Raw genomic sequence first — 23,451 nt, forward strand, 5'->3', positions numbered from 1 at the left:
GATGAAAGTTTGTTGACTGCAGCAAGGCTGAGGGTTTTTTTCTTTTTTTTCCCCCACAAGACTGAGTTAAGGAAAAATTCCTAACAATTAAATATCTGCTTGATCTCCCTGTGTCATGAGTGCTTCCTGTTCAGTCACATCAACGGCTTTACATTTAGGCTTTTGCTTGACCCCAAGGAACATTTGTGACAGGAGCATACATCCAAGGAAAGGTTTTTAGTTTGTGTTGCAAAAGAGCTCAAAACATTGAAGACCTTTCTTTAGAAGTCTCCGTTGTGGTTACGACAGATACCCTGAAAGGATTAGAAGGTGAGTTCTGACTTGCCATATAATATAGAGCCACACAACAATAAAGCCTTGAAGTTCTCACCAGGATCATTTCGTTCCATAAATATGGCACAGCAGTGAGCATAGTCACTGTTCCAATAACATTGCAATCTAGGCTTCTTCATTTTATGTGCTACAAACTCTACAACTGAAGTGAAGTGGAATGTCACAAGGTGTAACAAAAAACACACAAGAGGATTACTATTTCTAAGAAAATACGATTGCTACAGGCTTGATTCAAAATCTGAGAGAAGATTTGAGACAACTTTTGTCATCCTTGACAGTATACAATGATGCTGGCAGCATTATTAAAATTAGTTTGCAACCATAACTATTTTTTTATTGGCTATTGACTTCTGCAAAAAAGAAGGGAAAGTGAACCTACAAAGTAAATTACTTAAATCCAAAAACTGTAAGAAAGTATTCATCAGCAGAGTATTACGAATATTTGTAGAGGACAACCTAGATGGTTATGTTAGCTGGGGAAATAACCCAGCTACTAGCCATACTAATGCAAAAATTAGAATTTTTATGATGTGTAGTAGACCATACCCTTGTATTACTTGTTTTAAAAAAGAAAATCTACTTTTTGGACATAATTTTTCGTTCCCTGATGGCATCCTAGAGAAAACAAAATTGTTCTGTTCCAAGAATATAATGGGAATAGAATTCTGTCTGTGCTATGCACATATAATTATCTTACCATTGTTATTTATTAGTAAGCGAAATCTTCCCCTTTAAGCAGTGGCTTTAAAAAAAAAATAGATTCTATTTTACCTGTAGCTCTCTAAAATATAACTGTTATAACACAGCACTGAAAAGTGACATGTACTAAGCAACTGAAAAATGACACATTATGAGAAAAAAATAAGAACCCGGTAAGACAGATTTTCAGCTATATCAGAAATAGATCACTTTAGTGAACATGCATGCTTCTTTGCTTTTCTTCCCCCCCACCTTTTCACTAGAAATCTTCACTTAAAAAATCTTTAGAACACTTATGATAAGAGCTATGTTAAAATCAAATTGTTATATTTAAAGAAGAACGCATTACAATATTTTGGCTAAAATACCTCTCTGATCTGATTTAAATATGCATTATTTGGTTTTTCAGGTCATACTGTGTAGTGACCTTTTATAGAATTTGCCAAAAATTCATTACTCAGGTGGTTATTCTTTGTTAAATATTCAAAATAAAATTTCACTTTCTTAAACATTAACTATACCATACTAACAGGACAGCTTAATCACACTATGTCTTATACTGCTTACAAACACATTTTTTCAAACATGGGTGACTGTATTTGCACATATTTTCTTTAAGTGAGACCACTTTACAACCTAACTAGGTGTTCTTCACACTTTTGACAGGTACAATGCAATTGCAGTAGCTGAAATGGCACCGCAAATGAGCAAAAGTAGGTACATGTATTCAGCTCATTTTAAGTACTGAATGCAAACAGGGTTCTGTTCTTGACACGAATTTTCTGTACATTAATAGTACCACTGTTTTTACTTTTAAGGCTTTGTTACAACCGAAGTTGGTCAGAAGGGAATTTACTGAGTATTTTCCAACTGGTTGATATAAGAAAGTAAAAATATATTGTAAACAGAATCAAATTCTCAGCTGCATTAAACTCAGATTGGAACAGCTCAATATTCTGAAAGCAAGGAAGGAAAACTTCAAAGTTGCCCCAAAGGTGTTTCTAATGGTTCTTTGACAGGACAATGACTATTAAAGCACATTAGGGGCTGCAGCAACGAATCCTTACCAACAGCTGCACACTGAAGCCTGTGACATACCACACACTGTTTACCCTGAGCAAATTCCCACCAAATCTATGCCTGCCACACTCCCTTTGCCACAGCCTTGTGCCCAACACAGGCTACAAAGATGTTTGATCTGGCTTATTTTCTACCATGTCAGGGGTATTGCACTGCACTAGCAAAGACAGGTTTGGAGTAAATATGGGTGTTGAGGAACCTTTAAACAAGAGGAATATCATATAGTAAGAGCTAATAGGCGCATAAAGTGTCTACTGAAATATTTAACTGCAGTTTTTGCAATTTATGACATGGTTGTTATTGATACGGTATCAACAGTAAAAAACTAGTTTCTGTGACAGGGAGATTTAAAGTACCTCCCATCTGTTTCTATAGGTGGCTCTTATCTTTATGACTAAAGAAAAGAAATCTTCTCATTTGTTTCCTCACTTCTAGTGGTCAAATGAAATGTCCATATGCACATGTGAAAGGCTGTTTTTCTGGTGAAAACAGATTACTTACTTAAAATGTCACTAAAGATAGCTTAGATATATTTCAACACCCGCATTCAAATATGTTGCAGTTCAATCAGAGATTATAGCAAATAACATCTTTCAAAGCAAAAAGGTGGAAAATTTCATTGGCCTGCAAACAGCTTTTTCCATTCACAAAGAGGATATTTAACCTTATTATCCACACAATGAAGTAGCCTGATTAACAAATTGGAAAACCATTATAAATGATAACTTGCACTTGGGCTGTTTTGTACAATGAAACTCTGTCATCCTGGATACCCAAAAGACTTTTCAGAATACTGACAAAGTAAAAGACTAAGATACTAACATACTAAGTCATGCCTGAGATTGGAAAAATAGGATAATACTGGCAATAATGTAAGAGCTATTCAGGATATTGAAAAATGAAGTAATTTTCATGTACATACCACTCTGGAAAACACAGTTCTTATTTTAAAATTTTGTAGCTGTAACACTTATGGACTTCACTTGCAATTACAATTCTCCTTGGCACATAGAGCACAAAATGGAACTCAAACCATAGTTATTTCAGCAACGAGACTACTTACTCCAGTTGCAATCATTTTGCTGTAGTTCAAAACAGAGCTTAAGATACCAAGTTCAGAATTAGGTCCTAAAATGCATCACACTGTAGGACATTAGAAGTTTATTTTCCTTGAGTACACTAAGCTTTTAATCAATGAATCAATGCCATGTTGTTAATAGTGAAGAAATAGAAGCAGTTATATCCATATTCCCAGAAATCTATAATCTCCACCTGGGATACAGGACTAATGCAAAAGCACTGATTTCAATAGACTTACTCAGAAGCTTAGTTCTGCTGAATCCTGGTGACTGAGAGCTGATCACAGCCATTAAGTTCAGTGAAAAAATGTTCTGCATTGTGTACCTCCTGACCCTATGTGCCTAATATCTTCCTCTTTAACCACTCCAGGAAGCCATACATTCCATTCTTGACTTATATGATGCCTTCAGACATTTTAAGCACTTCTTTGTTTATTTTTCCATTTTGCTTTTAAAATGTTTGCAATTTGTTTTTACTTTACCATTTGATTTTAATACTAGAGAGCTGTGCACCTCTGGGTGTTAAGGCACAAAAGAAATTAATTCTTTGGACAAGCAAAACCAAAAAAAAGTAGATGGTACCTACTTTTCTTGATGTTACACATCCCTCACATAGACACCCCACTCTCCATGAAAAAGCTCCAATTAACGATAAAACATGTGAACCAGTTCACTGTGCCTTGACAATATATTCAAATATGCACAGATTAATAAATATTATATTCTGTGGACTTACTGGAACTCTACCAGTATTCTACTTTAAATTTAACAATCATGGCATTGAAGAGGAAAAAAAAAATCACTATAAGGTTAGTCCCAACACATCTGGGGGAGATGTGGAAGAAGAAAATGCCTTACTTCAGTCAGGGCTCACCAAGTGTTCTAGAAACATTTTGCTACTTTTCTTTTTTATATAAAATATAAGCATACAACATTATATGATATGAGATTGTGGGCTCAAAACAAGCATTATCCAAATTAATGAAAAAAATTCCAAACAAAAATACAAGATAATCACTTGGAATGTATCAAAATTGAGGGTAGGACAAAGATACCACTACTTTAATAAAATATAAATTGGTGGTTTAGGCTATCAGTTTTCTATTTTTAACAAAAGAAGTTCTTTGCTGGATATAATGTACTGTCATTCCTTACATCTTTTAAATTCCAATGGATGGTCCTTGAACCAACATGGTCAAGTAAACCTCAGTAAAAATTCTGCATGTGCCTCATGGTATAGAGCATTGAAATTGCTGGTTAAACATTTAGGACAACACTAAAAATTCACCAAGAGCAAATATTGTCACAACACCAGAGACAACCTTTAGCAAAACTACAGACTCCAAAAAGCCAAAAAGAAATCCTTCAAAGTTTTGTTTTCAATTTTCAGTGATAATATTAAAAATTATTGAGAGTTTTCTTAACATCTCAAGGCTTGTGGAAAAAAACGGACCGGATGCCAAAGTAGTAAGAAACCTGGCGATTATTTTCAAAGAAACCCACACAACTCACTGTTACACAAGCAGGTTTGAATTTCTGACATACGACAAACACAACCAAAAGTTAGCCAGAATTACATTAGTATACGTACAAACGCATTTCATGCCGTGACGCGCATGCCGATGTTCACAGCCAGCACACTTCCACCCCGTGAATCCAGGCCTGCAAGTGCACTGTCCAGTGACAGGATCACAGGGGACAGGCAGGGAACCATATGGATCACACTCACATGCCTGGCAGGACCCTCCTGGAATTTGTGGATTTCCTGTGTAGCCAGAAGAACATCTAGACATTGCAAATACAAAACAAGATTTGTCCAACTGAGATGTAGTGCACAAAGAATACTTGGCAGTATTTTAAATGTAATTTATATGAACATTCATGAACCATTTAAAAAAATCTTTGTTGCTTCATGAACAAGAGAGAAATATTGCAAACGGTCCAACAAAGTGACTTCCAATCAGGACAGTCTGGATGGAGGAGGTATGCAAAAGTGATTCCACATCCCTAACAGTTTTCAGATACACCACAACAAAAAAATTCCTCCACTATCATAGTTTGGCCTATAGACCTAGCCACTTGTGTTTCATATCAGACATGAAATCTCCTGGTAGACATTTGCCAATTTTGATCATCTTAATCCCTCAGCGTTGTGATGGATGGGACAACAGAGGCTGTTTAGGTTATTAATTCACAACTTGGCACTAAAATGTTTATATCTAACCATCTTTCACAGCCAATGCCCATGAGGGCACGAGTCACTAAATCAAAGGGTATGAGTGACATCAAGATATACTATTAGAATGGCATCTAATTTTAGATAAATTTTGTATTTTTCTGTTTAACTTCTGAGACCTGGAGGAAAAAAAACCCTCACACATCAAAAAGCAAGACTAGGAAAAGATCTGTGATATAAATAACACTGATTATCAGTTTACAGTGGTGTATATAAAAATTGTCCAAGTTGGCTGAGTTTTAACAGCATATGAAGAAGAAATAAATTATCCAAAGGCATGTATTTAAACAGCAGTAAATACACGCTTGTAATATTGAAAAACATTTATCTCCTTCATGCCTTTTCCTCATTTAATTGTTCCTCTTTCTGCTTTTTCCATTCATCCTACCTTTCACAGTACTGGCCTTCGTATCCAGGTGGGCAGGCAGTACACCGGTAGTCACTAGGGCCTTCAGCAACACAAGTAGGGCTAAAACTAAAACGAAAGCAAATAAAGAATTTTTTTCTACTCTGTTGCATCATTTCACTTTAGTCAGCAGTGCAGAAAGGCCCCAAAAAGTTCCACTCTTGATGTAAATGGCAGCATTTTCTTATCTGTTTATAAAATCCTGTGAGAGATCCCTCTTTTCTATTACAATTTTTGTGAATGCCTTGCTGTGATGCTTGCAGAGTTTGGACAAAGGCTCTAAGGGCTGTATCCAAGGGGATGGAGTGAGCAGCTTCCATGCTGTAGGCTTGTGTGATTGAATGGTGCTGTCACTCACAGTGATCACGCAAAGAAAGCACTGGGAAGGATGTGAAACAAAAAATTTAGAAACTGTGCTAATGAACATCCAGACTTTCCAGTCTGATTTCATTTTATTTTGAATGAAAGGAGATAAGCTGGGAAGAGTTTACTTGAAGTTAAGATATAAAGGGAGAAAAGGAACCAAAGTCATATCTGTGTGGAATCTTCCAAAAAGGGAGGATCAGATGATCTTCTCAAGGATGTATGAGAAAAGCCCAGTCTACAGAGAAAAAAACCCTAAAAACTACCTCCTTCATGATCAGGGAGAGGTCTTATTTTAATCATTGAAGACACTAAATTATCTTTACTAAGTCACTTTACTACTGACCGTGTTGTGTACCTGTGGGCACTGTGCAAAGTAGCATTTAGTTGAAATGTTACTGTACTAAGTGCCTGCACAGGCAGTTAAAACAAACAAAAAGAGTAGGTAGGGCAAAAGAACAGAACTAAATATTAAGATGGTGCAAAACTGTAAAACTCCTTCAGCTCTTTGAGGAAGAAGAACCAGAAAAGCACAGAGGTGGCTAGTGGTGAGCCAAAAGCCCCTTCTTGGTAGAGTACAGTCAGCATCGTCATCTAACTTGCTTATAATGCATTAAGTCAATAGTACTTGAATGAGTATATAAAATTACGCCTTTGCAAAAAATGTAAACAAATTGATCTATTACTCACAAACTCATTATCCAACACATTTTCAACTCCATAAAAATAGATCCATGCTAGAAACAATTCATTCTTTCTGTTCTTTGTTTTTTTCCCCAGCTCATAATGTTTGAAGCTGACTGCTCATAGGACAGCAGTGTAAACACAGTATTTAAAACTTAAGTGGAGTTTTATACAATTTCCTAAGTAAAAATAATTGCACTATACCATTCACAAATACTATCATGTCAGTCATGACATAGCAAACTAATGAGATAGCTCATTAGCTATCTGTATTTCATGTAGATTATGATTATTTGACTACCATAAAATAGCTGCAGGTAGACTTTTTCCTTAATAGCATCTTGAGGAGCTTTAACTGATCTGCAGAAGATACAAATCTAAGGTCTGATACTCTCATTTTCCACCTAATACTGTAGCTTTATGGAACGGATCTATGCCACTCTATACATCTAAAAGTCAAGCATTTAGTCTAAGCCAATTGCTCAGGCATCCTCTATCAGACTGGAAAATGGACATGCACAGACAGACTTATACACACGTTTGAAACATCTTCCCTGCCCTCTCTCCAATGGTGTTTTCATCCAGGTTTAACACGAGTGGGATGTACAGTTGTCTGTCCCTACATTTACTATATGGCTACCAAAGTTGTTGATGGCTGCAGCTAACAGAAATAGAAATCCCTTCCATGCTGTCTAGAGGCATCTGAGTTCAGGTCTATAAAACACAAGAACTTCTGCTCCTGGACATGCTCAGATCTGACTCCTTTCTCAACAGCACTAAGAAACTGGATGACTATCTCATGATTAAGTGTATTTATTAAATTCAGATTAGGTGTTATTCTCTTATCTCCTGTGAAGGTTTATGAAACAAGAGAGTCTCATGATCACTTTTATGTAAGCATGACACAAAAGGCTGTGACAACACCCACAGACATGCAGGCTGTGTGACTGAAGGAGGTATGTGCACTTTGCTTGCTCTCCCTCAGGCAGCTTGGCAATTTGAGTGTGTGCCTAGGACACCTAAAGAGAGCTTTTAAAAAAAACATGGAGATAAGACAACAGGGAAGGGTTTTAAACTAATAGAGGGGAAATGTGATATAATAGGAGGAAATTCTGTACTCAGAGGGTGATGAGACACTGGAACAGGCTGCCCAGTGAAGTGGCAGATGCCCCAATTCCTTGAAGTGTTCACAGCCAGGTAGGATGGGGCTTTGAGCAACCTGGTCTAGTGAAATTTGCCCCAGCCTGTGGCAGGAGGGTTGGAGTTAGATGATCTTTAAGGTATCTTCCAACCCAAACCATTCTATGATTCTGTGGTGCACAGACTACCCATGGGCCACACATTTCTCACCTGCAGAGCACTTCAGCATTACCCACTTCCTGAGTTTATGTTAGCTTTTAGGTAAGATACTGAAATAATGTCAGGAGCACAGTGTGGAAAATATGCCTAAATTCTTGTAGCACAGTGCCATGAACATCCAGGTGAAGAGCCCTGTGCATTTTCTGATCTGATACATGTATTTGTGGGCAATCAAAGGTTTCTAAGCCCCAGAAAAAAAAAATAGGATGGAGTATTTTCAGCACTTCATACTGCCAGTACCATAAAAAGTTTTCTCCAATGTATTTGCTGATTTGCAAAGCTGAGAAGCTCGGTTGATCTAGTTCTTTGCAACTAGAATGTCCTTTTTTGATACTAATAGACAGAACACATATTCAAGTTGTAACAGAAAACGCTCATGAAATGGGAAAAACTCAGAAAACCTTGCAGTTAAGACTGCATTATAACTTTCTGAGATAAAGGACATTTCTTTAAATACCTGAGATTTGGAGGTATTCTTAAAAACTCTTGCTGTGGGTGAAAGACCATGAGGTCTTTATCTAGTATTGTTTGAGAAAGAACTTTCCTCCTTCAAAATAAAGCCAAGACCAGTCCAAAATGATAAAACAAAGAAGAAAGAAAAAAAAGAAAACCCCTAAATTATCAGCTATACTGACTGAAAGCCTCACTAAAACATCCTAAAGGCCAGAAAAAGCACAGAAAAATGATTTTACAGAACACTTCCAGCTTTTCAAAAGCACAGTCGAGAAACACAAACCTGTTCAGAGCACTACTACAGTATGATGCTAAATATCATTAAGAGCTTCTCAGCAAAACAACAAACAAATCTCAAGTGCTAAAGTATCATCTGTTGGGAACACATGCAGACACATCATGGAAAGGCTCATTAGCATAAAGCAACCAATAAAATTTATGCTGCAATAACTATATTGCTTTTAAAATATTCTATCTTTCACAAATTGCCTAAAACTCATGTAACATTAAATAAGAAATCAATAAATTCCATAGTGGAGCAAAAAAGGTGCTGCAGTTATACCAACATAATATATGAGCATAAGACTTTTTGCAGCTCCCTTGTGGCTACATTGTACTTGAGTTCTGCTCTAGCTTCATTTATGAGAATACCTTTATAACACACACTCATTATCTTGAGTATTGCATTTTCTAGCACTTATTAATTTATTCATCAGAAATTAGCAAGGGAGCAATTTCTGACTTTTAAAGGAAGATCAATTAGCAAAAGTAGATAAGAAGGTTTTAGTATAGCTTCCACAAGGCAATTCTCATGCAGTCATCTGAAAAAGGACACAGGGAGCCCAGAACAAAGCTCTGGCTTGCTGGAAAGGCAATTGTGTACCATGAGTTTGCCTGTTACTAGAACTTACTTGTTACTAGAAATGGACAGGGGACAAGCACAAGGCTGACAGTCATCCGGAGAGCCTTGGACGATGCCATAAAATCCTGCTGCACACCTCTCACAGTGGTGACCAGCAGTATTGTGCTGACAATTCTGCCAAGGAAGGAGACAGAATGAAAGCTGTATTTGATAATTACAAGGAAGCAGACAGACAGCATTTTGTTCCCAGTCTTAGGAATTCAAACTTACTTCAATACATAATTTCTCTCTCTCTGATATGATTCTCAGTGGGAATGCGTGCTTTAAGCATCTATCAAATGCCTGCTGAGTAATGTATGGGCTTAAAATGAGAAAGAATACAGCTACTGGAGAAGGAGAAATAATTAAAATTCAGTCTTACTGTATCAGGTCATGTGTATTACTGTCTGTAAGAGCAGAATTGTGTTTACTGTATGACACATGGCACATTGCTTCTTTGTTTTGCAGGTGTCTAGCTTTTCTTTTGCCCAAACAGTAATTCAGGGGTGAAAAAGTACTGCATAATCTGAACTCTAGAGAATCAGAATGGAAAACTTCAAAAGTCTGCTTTTATGACTCTCCCTGAACCTTGACAATTAAGCTTCTTAGGCAAAATTGTATTAAAATATTGTCCTCTGTTTTTTTAGATTACTAGTCCAATTTAGGAATTTCACATTAAGATTAACCTGGTGCATAAGTTTAGAAGTGTAATACCTGACAAACTGATGTTTCAGAGTCACACATAGTGCTGTGTCCATGACACTGACATACAACACAGGTGCCTAAGGATTGAGCAGGTGTCCTTCCCGCAGGTGGAGATGGAAGCCTGTAAAATCCTGGAGAGCATGACTGCAATAAAAAAAGATGCAGAAGAAAACAGATCATTACAGAGTAGACTGTGTATGGGGAGCACTGCAAGCTCATCTTACCAATCACCAGTTTTTACAAGTTGTGAAAAGAATCTGACAGGCTTCCAGCTGTCTTACAAACAATATACAGTACTTTAGAGATAACAAGAACCAGCCCTAATTGGAAACATGGCTGAAAAATCCCTGGAGCACTCCACTGGATTCAGGCTTTTATGCTACAGTTTGAGAGAGCCTTCATTCAGATGCAGAACACCTTTCTGTTCTCACTGTGCATCAAGCATCATTCCTTTCATTACTTAAGAAAACAGTTTGCTTTCAAAATAATTTTTTTTGCGTGGACTGTGGAGAGCAAGCATGATGATTCTGTTTCCTTCATCCCTGCTATGTTTTTCAGGTTCGACAAGCTGGTATCTGCCTACACATTACCTGATGGGATAACAAGCAAAAGCTGAATAATAATCAAGAAAATGGCTGCATGGCTGCATTATTTATACCTATATAATTTAAAGACCATAAAAGTACAGAATTCAAAATGTTAAAGGTTTTCCATGTCTTGAGACTATCAGCCCCAAACAAGTCTATCCATCACTAAGTCTCCTCTACTGCAGCTTGGCAATAAAATTCCAAGAATAACCCAAAAATTGCAAGCAAAGCTGACACATGCTAAATAAAACTCTTGATCTTTATTTCAGGCTTATTACACAATTCTGTGGAAGCCCTTACGCAGCTCTCAGAAAGCACACAGCTATTGCAGCATAAAAACACAAACAGGAACACTTTGGCAGTTGAGACCATTAGGGCTAAGTGCCTACAGAGAAGTCACTTGTCCCACGTATAAATCCCACCCCCTAGTGGTGCCAGGAGCCTGTGAAGGCTGTCTCATGAGGTCATTTCCGACTGTTGACCACAATTTCTGCTTTTTGGAAAGGAGTAGTACACTTTTCACACAGTAATAAAATGGATGCAAAATGAAACAGAAGAGAATCTGGAGTAAGAAATTTTTGTGACCAAAAGTAGGATTCTTCAGTGAAGCACTAGCTGACATGCTGGATTTATTCATACGCCACCACTCTGACAGTTTTATAATCATTGGCAAAACCTCCAGGAGTCTAAGTTATGGAAAAAAGCATAAATGCAATTATTTTCTTTAGAATCACAATGAATTAATCTTAACTCATTTCTGCTTTTCCCTTTTTATTTTGACTTAGACTACGTTAAGTTCCCTGAAGCATAGAAACAGTCTGTCTTCACTTTCATGGTTTGTGGAGAATTCTAACCTAGATAAATAATCTCAAATGAAAGTAATTCTTTCCTACTAAAATACCCTTTTTTCCCCTTCCTCTCTATCCCCACAAGTGTACTTGTCCAAACAAGACACAAAACACAGCCTTACAAATTCTGAGTGACTTCAGAATCAAATTATAAATATATGGTACACCCTCAAACAAAATTAATATCTGGGGTTTTTTTCTGATATGCCATTGACAGTCTTATCACCTATTTTGATCGAAGCATTTCTGAAATGAAATAAGACAGACAAAAGAGAAAACAGACTATATTTTTAATTGCTAGTTTGGAAGTTTTTCAAAAGCAGCCATTAGGAAAATTCTTACCACTGCTTTTGCAGCCCACAACTAGATGTGAGAAAAAAAAAGGAGGGGAGGGGATATAAATGTCACTTCTAGTAAAAACTGCTGTGCATGTAGTCTTCACAGTGCTATTATATGCATAAAGCATGAAACAGATACATACACCGTGTTAGCATCTGCTTAAAAAATTCCAGGGTGTCAGATGTTATTTTCCTGCTAAAATTAAATAAACTTTCACAGAACATACCCTAACCTTCACTGAGCACACTAAAAATAAACTAAGTTATAAGCATGTGAAGATCACACAATTAAGAATGAAGTATGAAGGTTGCAACTGAGACATTTATTCAGCCCCTGGTGGGTGTGAATTAAAATAAAGTTTTAATTACATTATCGTATATTTTTCTTCAAAAATTCAATTTGCTACAGTAATTAAAAAAAAATAAATCTGTATTTTTAAGCAAATGTTGGAGTCCATTAATTTCTCATGTATTTACATAAATTCAGGTGTACTCTCTTATTGAAATAGTGTCCGAAGAAAGTTACTTCATTCCACTTTCTTACACCCCTTTCCTATGAACTTACTGTTTCGGTTGACTCATTTGCTGCATAACACAATCAAGTACAGCATCCAAATGGAGCAGAGTTCTCACAGATAACAAGGCATCTTTCCCATTCATTTATTTCAATTTTTCTCCCATTGCAAGTTTTGGGGAAACCCTTACAAGATCCCACTTAGGATGTTTGAGGCGTTTGCAGATTACTCAAGGTGGTGTTCACTGCTACCTCCACCTAACAATTGCAAGCAGTGAATTTAGAATTGCTAGTGCTGATTAAAAATGAAAGCATGGTGTTCCCCACACAGAAAGATTGGCAGTCTCATCATCAAGGGCACGGACAGTCAGAAATATCAACTCCTATTCTGCAGTCAATATATCATATCTTAAACACTTTCTCTGGTATCTATAATGAAATCCATTTTACAAAAGTATATACAAGTCAGCTGATTCTCTAGAACACCTGGACACTTCTGAAATATGCAATCTTCAGTATGAAATTGTAAGTAAAAAAATTAATAGAGTGCATGTATAAGGAGCACCCAGCTCACTTAGTTGACCAACACTTTTCTCCCGGTGTTCAGTGAGTTAGAATTTTACAACAGTATTATACCCTCATCTGTTCAAAAAGGCTTGATCTGTTAGCATCAGTCACACAATTCAGCCTCAGAGATGCTGTCCCAGTAAAGCCCACTTTCCTGTATTCTAAGTATTTGAGTCATTGCCATGGTTTCAGTGGCATATTTGCCTACAGCAATAAAAAAAAGAGGGCTGAAATTCCCTGTGAGAGAAATACCTGTGAGACAAAATAAGTAATTAAATTAAAGGAGAGTTGTTGCCAGTGAAATGAATTCACACTCAATTACTTTTCACACCTTGCCAATGAATGGACCAGAGAAGGTACAAAGACTTTTCCTGGGAGTTAGGTTAGTACCATACCTCACACGACAGACCAGAATAACCCAATGGGCAGTCACATTTCTCTATCAAATAAGCCTGAGGAGCCATCCCAGACACAGGGCCACCTTCAGCAACTTCCAATGAGATCTCAGAAATCCTGAAAAAAAGGAGCAAACACCTCTAATGAGATTAGTCAAGCACTAACTCAAACCCAGTTACTTCACAGTCAGCTGCCATGGGAGGAAACAGTCTCATTTGGCTGCTTGTAGGATTCTTGACCTACAGGAGACAAACACCGGTTTCTGCATCTCCCAAGAAATTACAAAGTTAACACCACCTCTGGTCTCATTTTCTAGATCTAGGCAACAGTATAACTAACTAAATCTCCAGCTTGAGTCTATCTCTTTCTTTAACTTCTTTTGAGCCAAACTAACAAAACAACATACAAAAATCCATATCTGATTCTTCATTTGGAGGGGACTCATTAAGAAATTGAAGTCACTTACTAACTAAATGCAGTTCCAGTTCATGTATCTCAGGGGTATAGCAGTAAAATTGTTCTCTTAATGAGCTTTTAACGAGGCAACTATTTAAAAAATAAAATCAAATCTATGCTCAGAAACTAAAGCAACCTAGCAGACTCTAGAACAGGCTTCAAAAACATTGGACATTTGCCTTTTGGGCAGAAATTTTAAGATCAGTAGCTAGGTATCATTTATCTTTTTTTTTTCTTTAGGATTATTTAGACATATGAACAAACAATTTAAAGCAAACATGAAATCCTACTACAGAAGCAACTGCTAATAACAGTAAGGGATATATTTCTAACATTTTAACTTTCCAAACATTTGTTTAATTGTAACAATAATAATAATGATGATGATGATAATAAAAATAATAAGTTCTCTGCCTCCCAACCACTCCTTGTCTTTCCAGCATGAATTCTGACGGCTAAAAAGGGTTGAGTACATCATGGACAAAGACAACAAATATAAAATCTAATGAAATATGCTTAATCCTAATGTATCACAATGCTGTACTTTAAGCTTACTTCTTTAATTTGGGGATTTGTTAGTTTGCTTAAACGAATGCTATGATCTGGAACACCTATTGCCTCAGAGAAACAAAAAGTGCAGAATAGTGTAAATTTTAAAGTTTCAAATATAATGCTAACCTAAGATAAAATGTCAAAGATTGTCTGACTAACTGGCTGAATAAATGTCAATAATGCGGGAAGAGTCTGTTCATTAAGTGTCTGAGCACAGTGCTAATGGAGAGGAGCTCACAGAGCTGCTCACCTCTTCCTCATCCTCACAGCCTGTTCATCTACTCCCAGACCTTGATTCCTGAGGGGCTGATGCTGTTCTGCTCACTGGCATATAGGCACCAATGTCAGGATGAATGGAGGAAAAGCAAATGCCCACCACTGAACTAGGTGAGAGTTTTGTGACTGAGCTTACATGATCAGACCCACGTTTCTTGATAACCTTGTGTCAATATAAAAATCCCCAAAGCAATCTAGTAACTTAAACCCTGTGCTCTCTTATTACCTGAAGAAAGGGGTTCAGTTGAGCAGGGAAATCGAACAAAAAAAACCCCAAGCAAACAAAGCCAGGTCAAAACAGAAGACTGAAACTAAAGAGGGCAAAACCATTCAGATCTGATATGTCAACGTAAGGTTACATTAAAATCTCTGTACTTTTAATGGGAAAAGAAAATGAAATCTGCCTCTCCATCATCCTCAACATTGAGGGCACAGTTGAAAAACTGTGTACTGTCATAAAGCTGTATTTAGATAAAAATACACTCTAGGGACACAAAGCTACCTATTGTTTGTGTGAAAACGTTACTTAAGGAAGGTCAGGCTTGGTTGAGTTTTGGAAAATGCCTATTAGGCAGCAGTCAAACAACTGCTACCTGATCACTGTTGGGAATATTGAAATAATTTGCGGTGAAATTGAAAGCATACTTCAATTGAAGGAATTTATTATCACAGCTCTCTTGCAAAACAAAATCTAATAAAAGCAGTGTTTCCATTTAGAGTGTCGAATGTGAAAATGAGGGCAACAAAATGAACAATAAAGGACAAAAATGTTTGGGTTTGGATTCCAAGCAGAAACCTCTAAATCACAAATAATGCTGCAGCTTTGAAGCAGAAACAACATTAGCATTGCTAGTAAACTGTTTAGCTAATAGAGTGATAACACTAGAATGAAGTTATTTTTATGGTCCCAACTGCTGCTGCTACTTTGACTTTATTTTAAAGTGTTTTTCCTGTAGTTTGTCACTTAACCTGCAGCTTTTAAACTTTGCAATTGAAATTAAAGAACTATTAAAACCTAAATAAAAAGTAAAAATACTTCATATATATCTTTTCCTCCTCCCACCCACAGATTCTTTTGCTTTATATATATTTTCCTACTATGCACAGTCAGATGAAAAGAGAAGCTTTACTAGTTTAGAACAGAGCCCCTATTTGGAAAGTACAACACACTCTATTTAAACAAATGTTTTATTGTAAGTCACTTAATTCAAACATATCTTTAAATTTGAGTACAAATATTGTTCTTTAGAGGGTCTCAGTTTATTTTTAATAAAAGCCTTCTCATGCAAGCTAATATTCCACTAACCTTTAAAAACATTTTTGGGGATTTATTTTGTAGTCTTACGCAAAACTTCCACTGAAATCATTCAAGGTGCTAACTTGAAAAAAAAAAAATAATGTATTCCTGCTATATTCTACTTAAAGTCTCAGATGCCATATGATAAATGTTAAGTTTGTAACCAGACAGATCATAAAAATCCATTGTAACATAACCGCCTCCAAAATCAAATACAGAATTATACGCAAGGTTATGACTTCAGATGGAGTTACCAGAAAGACAAGATGAACTGTTTGCTAAGCTCTGCTGTCATAAAATGTCACATTCTGAAATGCCATACTGTAAAAAATATGTTCTGGTTCTTTAAGTGATACCTTGCAAAACTGCCTTGGAACTGAAAAGGCCTCCCCTGTTCTGCTCTCCTCATTACTGGGCAGCCTTGATAAAACGGTGGTGCATTACAGTGCAGGTCTAGTGGAGTCACAGGAGACACACACACCCCACAACAGAATCAGCTTTACTGCCCTAACTTTCCTCTTGATGTTCAAGCTAAGATAGTATTTGGTTTTTGCTTCCACAGCTGAACTAAGAACTGTACTGCTTAGAGGGGAGGGAGGAACATACATGAAACATGAATATGCTTCTCAAATTTTCCACATTGCTTTGGAGTTACCTTCATAACTCTTTTCCTGGGAATCCTAAATGGACTACGCCAAAGATAAATGAAACCAATGTTAAACACTTATGGCATCTGTTACTAATATTTAGCATCTAGCCAGTGCAAGCTGCATTAATACCCTTCTGTAACTTACATCCTTTAAAGAGAGACAAGAGCAGCAACAATGACAATGTTTTCTTTCACACAGTGCTGTGAGGTTGCATGGTATCTGCCCCTACTATTCACGTTCAAACTCCAAAGGCAAGACTCTTAAGGACATATTTGTACCTTAAAAATCTAGAAATAAGTTTAGCCTACCACTTTTATGACAGAATCATAAAAAAGGACCTCTGGAGACCTTTGGAATTTATCTCCGATTATTCCCATGTCCATGCCAATAGATTTTGATTGCAAATAATATTGTGAATTAATTATTAAAAACTTTATGCAATAGTCTATGTAACCTTTCCTAGAACTTCTTTACCCCCAGCCGTTTATCTTTCATGTTTAATGTGAATACTTCCTGCTGAAGTTTGAGTTCATTTTTGTTTTTGACTTATCCACCACAGCAACAGAGAACTTATTCTTTCCTTTTTCTCTGTGACAAAATTTTAAGCATCTTAAGGCAATTTCTAGTTTCTAAACATATCTAGTTCTTTATATTTTCTCTCACACATCATATTTTCTAACCTGTGATGATGTTCACTGATATCCTCTGAGCACTTTAATAATTTTTTTCTTGAATGCCATTTACCAGAACTTGATGCTTAGGCTTTACTAGTGTTGGGTGGAAATAAAAGAGGTTGCTTTTTTCACTTTGCAGGCCATATCTATTCATATATGCAGATAGAGAACTAGAATTTCTCAACAAGAATATTGTTCCTGAACCATGTTCACCTGGCAATATGTTGTAAACAACAGACTCCTCTTTGAAGAATAGGTAACTAAGTACTTGTTCCTTGTTTGTTCAATTGATTGCTATTTTCAATGTAAAACCTTACAGCTGACTTAAAAGTCAGATTGCAGCAGATTTGCAGATGTCATACTGCTGCATGATGTCCCCTTCAAATTTAGTGTTATCTTTATTTCCTTGCATAACTGATTCATTAATAGATTTAATAGAAAATGTTGAATCTGACCCTAATATATTTAACTTCCCACTTGCAGGAGAAAATTCCTTCATATGCTAACATTTATATTTAATAAATATAAATGTTTTCATAAAGCATCATGTTTTCATAAAGTAGACCTCTATTCAAAAATTACATTAGGTTTGTTTCAGAATGTGTGTGCCTACATGTGTTTTCTGTTCTAGGATCCTGAAAACAGAGATTCTGTTTGCCTAGTGTGATTTAAATCTTCTAGCACATAAAACTTCCCTCTCCTGTGTCTTCTGCAATGCCAAACACTAATTCCTTCTGCTCTTTCTTCTCAGCAGTGGCTTATAGCTGGTGTCATGCATACAAATTCTGCTGGGAATAGGTGGGAGATCTATGAGGTTATCTGTGATTACTGCACTATTTCAGGTCACTGCATGACAGAGTTACCTGCTCTGCCTCATGATATTGCCATGAGTCGCCTTGATAAGAATGTAATGAACATCATACAACACATTCATGAAGTCCTCCCGGGATACGGTTCTAGTTGGTCTTGAGTCATCTCCATAATGCTTCCAGGTGAAATCTGCCTGAGATGTCGTCCTGTTGGGACCTGGGTTACCATGATAGTATTCCCAGGACACAGTGCTTCTGCCTCTTTGGTCATCACCATAATATTCCCATTCATGCTGAAAGACAGAAACACAAAGGACAGATTAGTAATAATGTTCAAAAGAACCGCATGCTTAAGTTTTGGGCTAAAAAAAGCAGATGGAAACGTTACCTCTGTCATCTCTATCTCATGCCTTGTCAGCTGCCCAATCAGAGGGGCAGCCATGTGCCGGACAATAATTCTCGTATTTGTGGGAGGCCCGCCTCTTATGATGACTTGTGGGTAGTAAGTGGTAAAACCTGTCTCTTCTCGTGCTTCAAAGTAGATGGCATATTTCAGTTTCCCTCCGTAAGCCGTCAGCTAACAAAGCACAAAAAGAAATTTCATTTTCAATTAGCTAAAAATAAATTCCTGGGAAGGAGCTAGGTGTGCTCTGCACCTATGTGCAGCCTGATGAATGTAGGTGTGGTAGAAAATAGCACTATGTACTTGAGGAACTATCTGGGGACAAGGGCTATGTTCAAAAATACTCATCAACAATTTGTGATTATATTACACTAAAACCAATATGTTCTCTGTTTCCTTATACGCTCCTTGGTGTTCTCCCAAACCAAGAAATATCAAAAGTGCAAAATAAATCATCACAGAGGCGCATATCAACATCCAAAAGGAGGGTTATTTCAATCATTTTCTCCTATGTAAGGTACAAGTGTCAGGTATTTTCTGTTTAAAAAGGAGAGAAACAAAAAAATTGCAAGAGTGTTATATTAAATTTGTGCAGCTTAATTTTTCAAATAACATTTTAATGAGAAGTTTATCCTGTGGAGAAATATAACATAGATATTTACAGATATTAACACACAAAATATTGTTCATGTTACTTTCTGAATTTCCATAATAACAGAGCAAATAATTTTTAATAATGGAATAGCATTTATTTTCTTTTGAAGTACCTTCCACTGTGTGAAGACATGCTTATTGGGAGGGAAAAAAGACACTGTAAAATAGTAATATAAGATTAAAAGAAAAAAAATCCATGTCAGTAATCAGTGGAGTTTTAGGTTTACCTTTCGTCCCTCAAACTGCTCTGGAAGTCTCCAGTAAACAGGTTCTGACCGAAGATCCTGCATCACCTGTTCTATATTTGCTACTATTTCAGGAGGCTGGAATGCAATCCCTGAAAGAGTGCTACGCTGAAGCTTTTCATCCACCAGTGGCAGAATCATTTGCTCTGGCTTCAAGGTCACCTATGCATATTCAAAAAAATTGAGAAGAAAATTAACTTTATTTTTCCTCATGAAGTGTTAGTCTTTAAATTCTAGCTCTTTAAAAAATTACTTCTAGGTAATTTCATTTCACATCACGAGCAATTTGTCACAAAGCAGTCTTGCTACTCCTTCAGGTATGAACAGTGCTAATAATGACTTTCCCCTTGAGCCTTTTGCACCTTGTGCTCATGTTAACAAAGAATGTAGTAGCACTGGTTAAAATACTTTAATCAGCAAACGATTCCATGAATTTTATCAAAGTGATTTTCATAGTGCTATTTTAGTCGCAGGCCTCTTTTGTTCAGATTGTGAGAAATGTTACCTTACAAAGAGGCAGAGTTCTCATCACCAGTTTTTATACATCATGGGAGCTGTGAAACACAGTGCCCCATCCCTTGATATGTCTATGCAATATTCAAGCTAAGTGTCCTCCAGGCAATTTGCAGAGAGCGTGGCCTCAGTGAGGCTTTCTGTAACTCTAAATCCAGCTTTACTGAAAATATATGAGGATGCCACTTACATGCTTGTAATTTTCTTAGACTGGTTGACAAAGTCTCATTAGCATTATACTGAAATCATTATTTTGATCAAAAACTGTAGTAAGAGTCTGAGTAATTCTGTGCCAATGGAAATATCACAGGGAATGTGTGAACAGATGCAAAGGGCTGGTATCAATATTGCTTTCTCCCAAAGAGTGAGGAAGACAAAGAAAACAAATGCAAGTAACAGTCATCCCATGAACAAACTGGTCATGAGATAGGAGTCAGGTAATGAGGAATCAACCAAGCCCTGTACTGTACTTTCAGTATCCTGGTATTTCCGTTTACAGCAGCATCTACGGACTGATCAGACATGGAAGCACTCTTAACATCGCTAGCCCTAAGTGAGATTTACTGAGTTTGTATCATAACTGTACTTTACTGTTTAATACTTTACACACCAAGAAAAGGGTCAACACATTTGAATTTCAGATCATTCATCAGCAATGCCTTGTTGTCATATAAGACAGGATTTGCTTGTTTAAACAAGTCTAATGTCATTTGAAGCACCTGAGAGTATCCAAAATAGCCACTAGCAGCTGGCAGAACACAGTCTCACTCAGTTTACAGTTCTGTATCAATTCTGGAATCGATCAGAGTACCAAGTACTAGATGGGACATGGACATACACTTCTTTAGATATGAGCATAAACACAAAAGGAAATTAATTAACAGAAACAAAATAATCAGGAGGTTTTAATTGTTTCTGCTTTGTGCAGCCACAAAGGTCAAAGCACAATTATCCTGAACTGTTGCTGTTAGGGAACTTGATTAAATTTTATAACTTGTCAGCCTTCTACAGCCTTTCATCTCCAGTCTAGCAGCATATGATGGGCAAAACTGAAATAATGAGAAAAACTGGGTCAGATCATAATAAATCACTTCATCCACTGGGAAGGGAAAGAGGTAGTACGGGATTGAACAATGAAGGGGAGAATAAGTGCTATCCATATTATATTAAGCAAGAGAGATTAACTTGATTTCAGCCTAAAGTATCCTTATCTAACTGATGCTTGTACATGACTAGTCTGGGGCTTTGGCTGATTTGCATTAGGCAGACATTCCCTCTATGGTTGGCATTCTTTCAAGCAGAGAGATGACTGACCATACATAGGGACAGAACTAATAATTTTCCATTAGAAATCTCTCCTCCAGAATGCAACTGAGGAGCATGGCAGCAGTCTCAATGCGTGTTTTGTGCTTGCTGTACAGATAAATGGAGACATCCAGTCTACCTTATTTATAAGTCCAGCATAGGTCTCAAGGCTCTCTTCCACAAACAGATAGATGGAGAGCTCTTTGTTTGCTCTGATGGATTGCACCTTTCTGTGCTTGAATTTAAATATAGCTTTGATAAGCTCTTTTTTAAAAATAAAAGAAAACCCCACCAAAACAGAAAAATCAACAAAGAAAATAAACAGATTAACTGAACTATGGGAAATTTATGCTGGACAACAAGCATCTGTGACCCTTGACTACACCTGGGTAAACCATATGTCATGTACCAGGGATTATGTTGCAATGCATTGGACCGCATAATTTCCCCACATGACTAGCTTGCCCTTTCTTGGGGTTTAATAGCTTTACTTTGGCTGGATGTCAGCTATCCTACCACTCATTTTCTTATCTACTTATTTCCTTTTAATGTCTTGACCCTGATTGCCTAATGGAACATATCGCTCTCACCACTCCTCAAAGCATAAAGAGGAAAGTGATTGCTTAAATGTTTGGCCGCTTTCTAGCCACCTCTCAGTGCCTGGCTAAAAGATCAGCCAGCAGGAAACAACATTATCGCATTACATGGCTCAGCAGTTTCCTACTCACCCACATGCGCATCAGCCCCCTTGCCTCGCTGCACTGGGTTGTCAGGCCAAAGCAGTAGCAACTGCTGCAGCCAAGTGGGTTTCTGGCAGAGAGACCAAATGTACCAGACTTGCACCTGTCACAGTGGACACCTTCCACATTAACCTGGAAGAGAGAGAATATTTTTAAAAGGCAAAAAAAAAAATCAAGTTTTATTTCAAGATAGCAATAGAAAAAGAAAATCATACTGTAATGATAATAACAGGGTGCAGAGAGAAATAATAATAAGTGTTAGGAAATATTCAAGGAACTCTCCAGCTTCTTATCACGTGTGTATGCAAACATATGTAATTAATGTAATTAAGGCATTTGCATTTGTATCCACTGAGTACCTCTGAGCAATAGATGCTGACTTCATGCTGAAAGCTGTAAGCACAGAAAAATTAAATGGCACTTTGGGCATGACATGCTCAATAACTGATTGATAAGATAAGAAAAATAAGTTGTTCTGAAATTGCCCATGTTAATCAAGCCTTCTTTTTAATAGGAATTAGCATTGACATGTTCAGATACTTAAGGTACAGCACTAAATGCTCTTGCCGAGAAATGTATTTTAATGGAAATTCTGTAGAGAAAAGCTTTCCCCTCTTCATGATTGTTTTCCACATCATTGAACAGTATTAACAAGGCTGAAATGTTTCACTGTTGTAATGTCAATGCTTTTATTTTCATTTTTCAATTAGTCCAAATAAAAAGCTATTCCAGATAGGGCAGATACACAATAATTTATGCAGAGCCTTTTAAAGCCATTTTCATACTGAAACCAAGGTATTAAAAAGAAAAAAAATCACCAATATGAAAGCACTGCTTGGTTTTTTCTCCCCACACACCTTTTTTGTTCTCTTGAGACAAGTCTGAGGAAGTCAATCTAAAAAAAATTAAACTTTCCAAAGCTTGTACATGAAATCAACATTATCCCTGAGGACTTACCAGTTTTAACCCTCATTTCCACATGTAACTCTATCAACAATTGTGCCTACACTGTATTTAGCTTAGATTTTGCTGCTTTTTGTCAGGGCTGACAATGAGGCTCCTGAGCCTTTGAAAGCTCATTTCTGCAGCTGTAATACCACGTTTAAATGGGAACAATTACCATTTTATGAAAATCTAGTTTCTTTAATGTATAACTCTTCCAAAAAAGTTACACAAAAGATTAACCAACCCTAGATTTAAATTTAACCTTAGATTAAAATTCTGGGGGAAAAAAATGCTTACTTAATTCAGTATTATTTGTCCATTTTCCCTCATAAACAGTGATTTTTACTTGCTTTGAATTTTGTTTCATGTCAATTGCACTTCCTC

The 23,451-nt window shown here is 36.8% G+C and overlaps 1 protein-coding gene across 2 annotated transcripts in view; it reads right to left on the reverse strand.

Annotated features, from left to right (window-relative positions):
* Positions 1-23,451, reverse strand: part of LAMA2 (laminin subunit alpha 2) — a 345,535-nt gene that overhangs the window by 89,225 nt on the left and 232,859 nt on the right. For both annotated transcript variants that reach the window (XM_039568097.1, XM_039568096.1), the window contains exons 24-32: positions 22,111-22,254; positions 19,547-19,726; positions 18,651-18,839; positions 18,317-18,555; positions 13,548-13,665; positions 10,308-10,442; positions 9,604-9,728; positions 5,816-5,902; positions 4,783-4,976 (exon numbers count right to left, since the gene is read on the reverse strand). In XM_039568097.1, coding sequence (XP_039424031.1) covers positions 4,783-4,976; positions 5,816-5,902; positions 9,604-9,728; positions 10,308-10,442; positions 13,548-13,665; positions 18,317-18,555; positions 18,651-18,839; positions 19,547-19,726; positions 22,111-22,254 — 1,411 coding nt within the window. The remainder of the gene's footprint in view (positions 1-4,782; positions 4,977-5,815; positions 5,903-9,603; positions 9,729-10,307; positions 10,443-13,547; positions 13,666-18,316; positions 18,556-18,650; positions 18,840-19,546; positions 19,727-22,110; positions 22,255-23,451) is intronic.

The sequence above is a fragment of the Corvus cornix genome, chromosome 3 (genome assembly GCF_000738735.6).
Source record: "Corvus cornix cornix isolate S_Up_H32 chromosome 3, ASM73873v5, whole genome shotgun sequence".
Taxonomy (NCBI): Eukaryota; Metazoa; Chordata; class Aves; order Passeriformes; family Corvidae; genus Corvus; species Corvus cornix.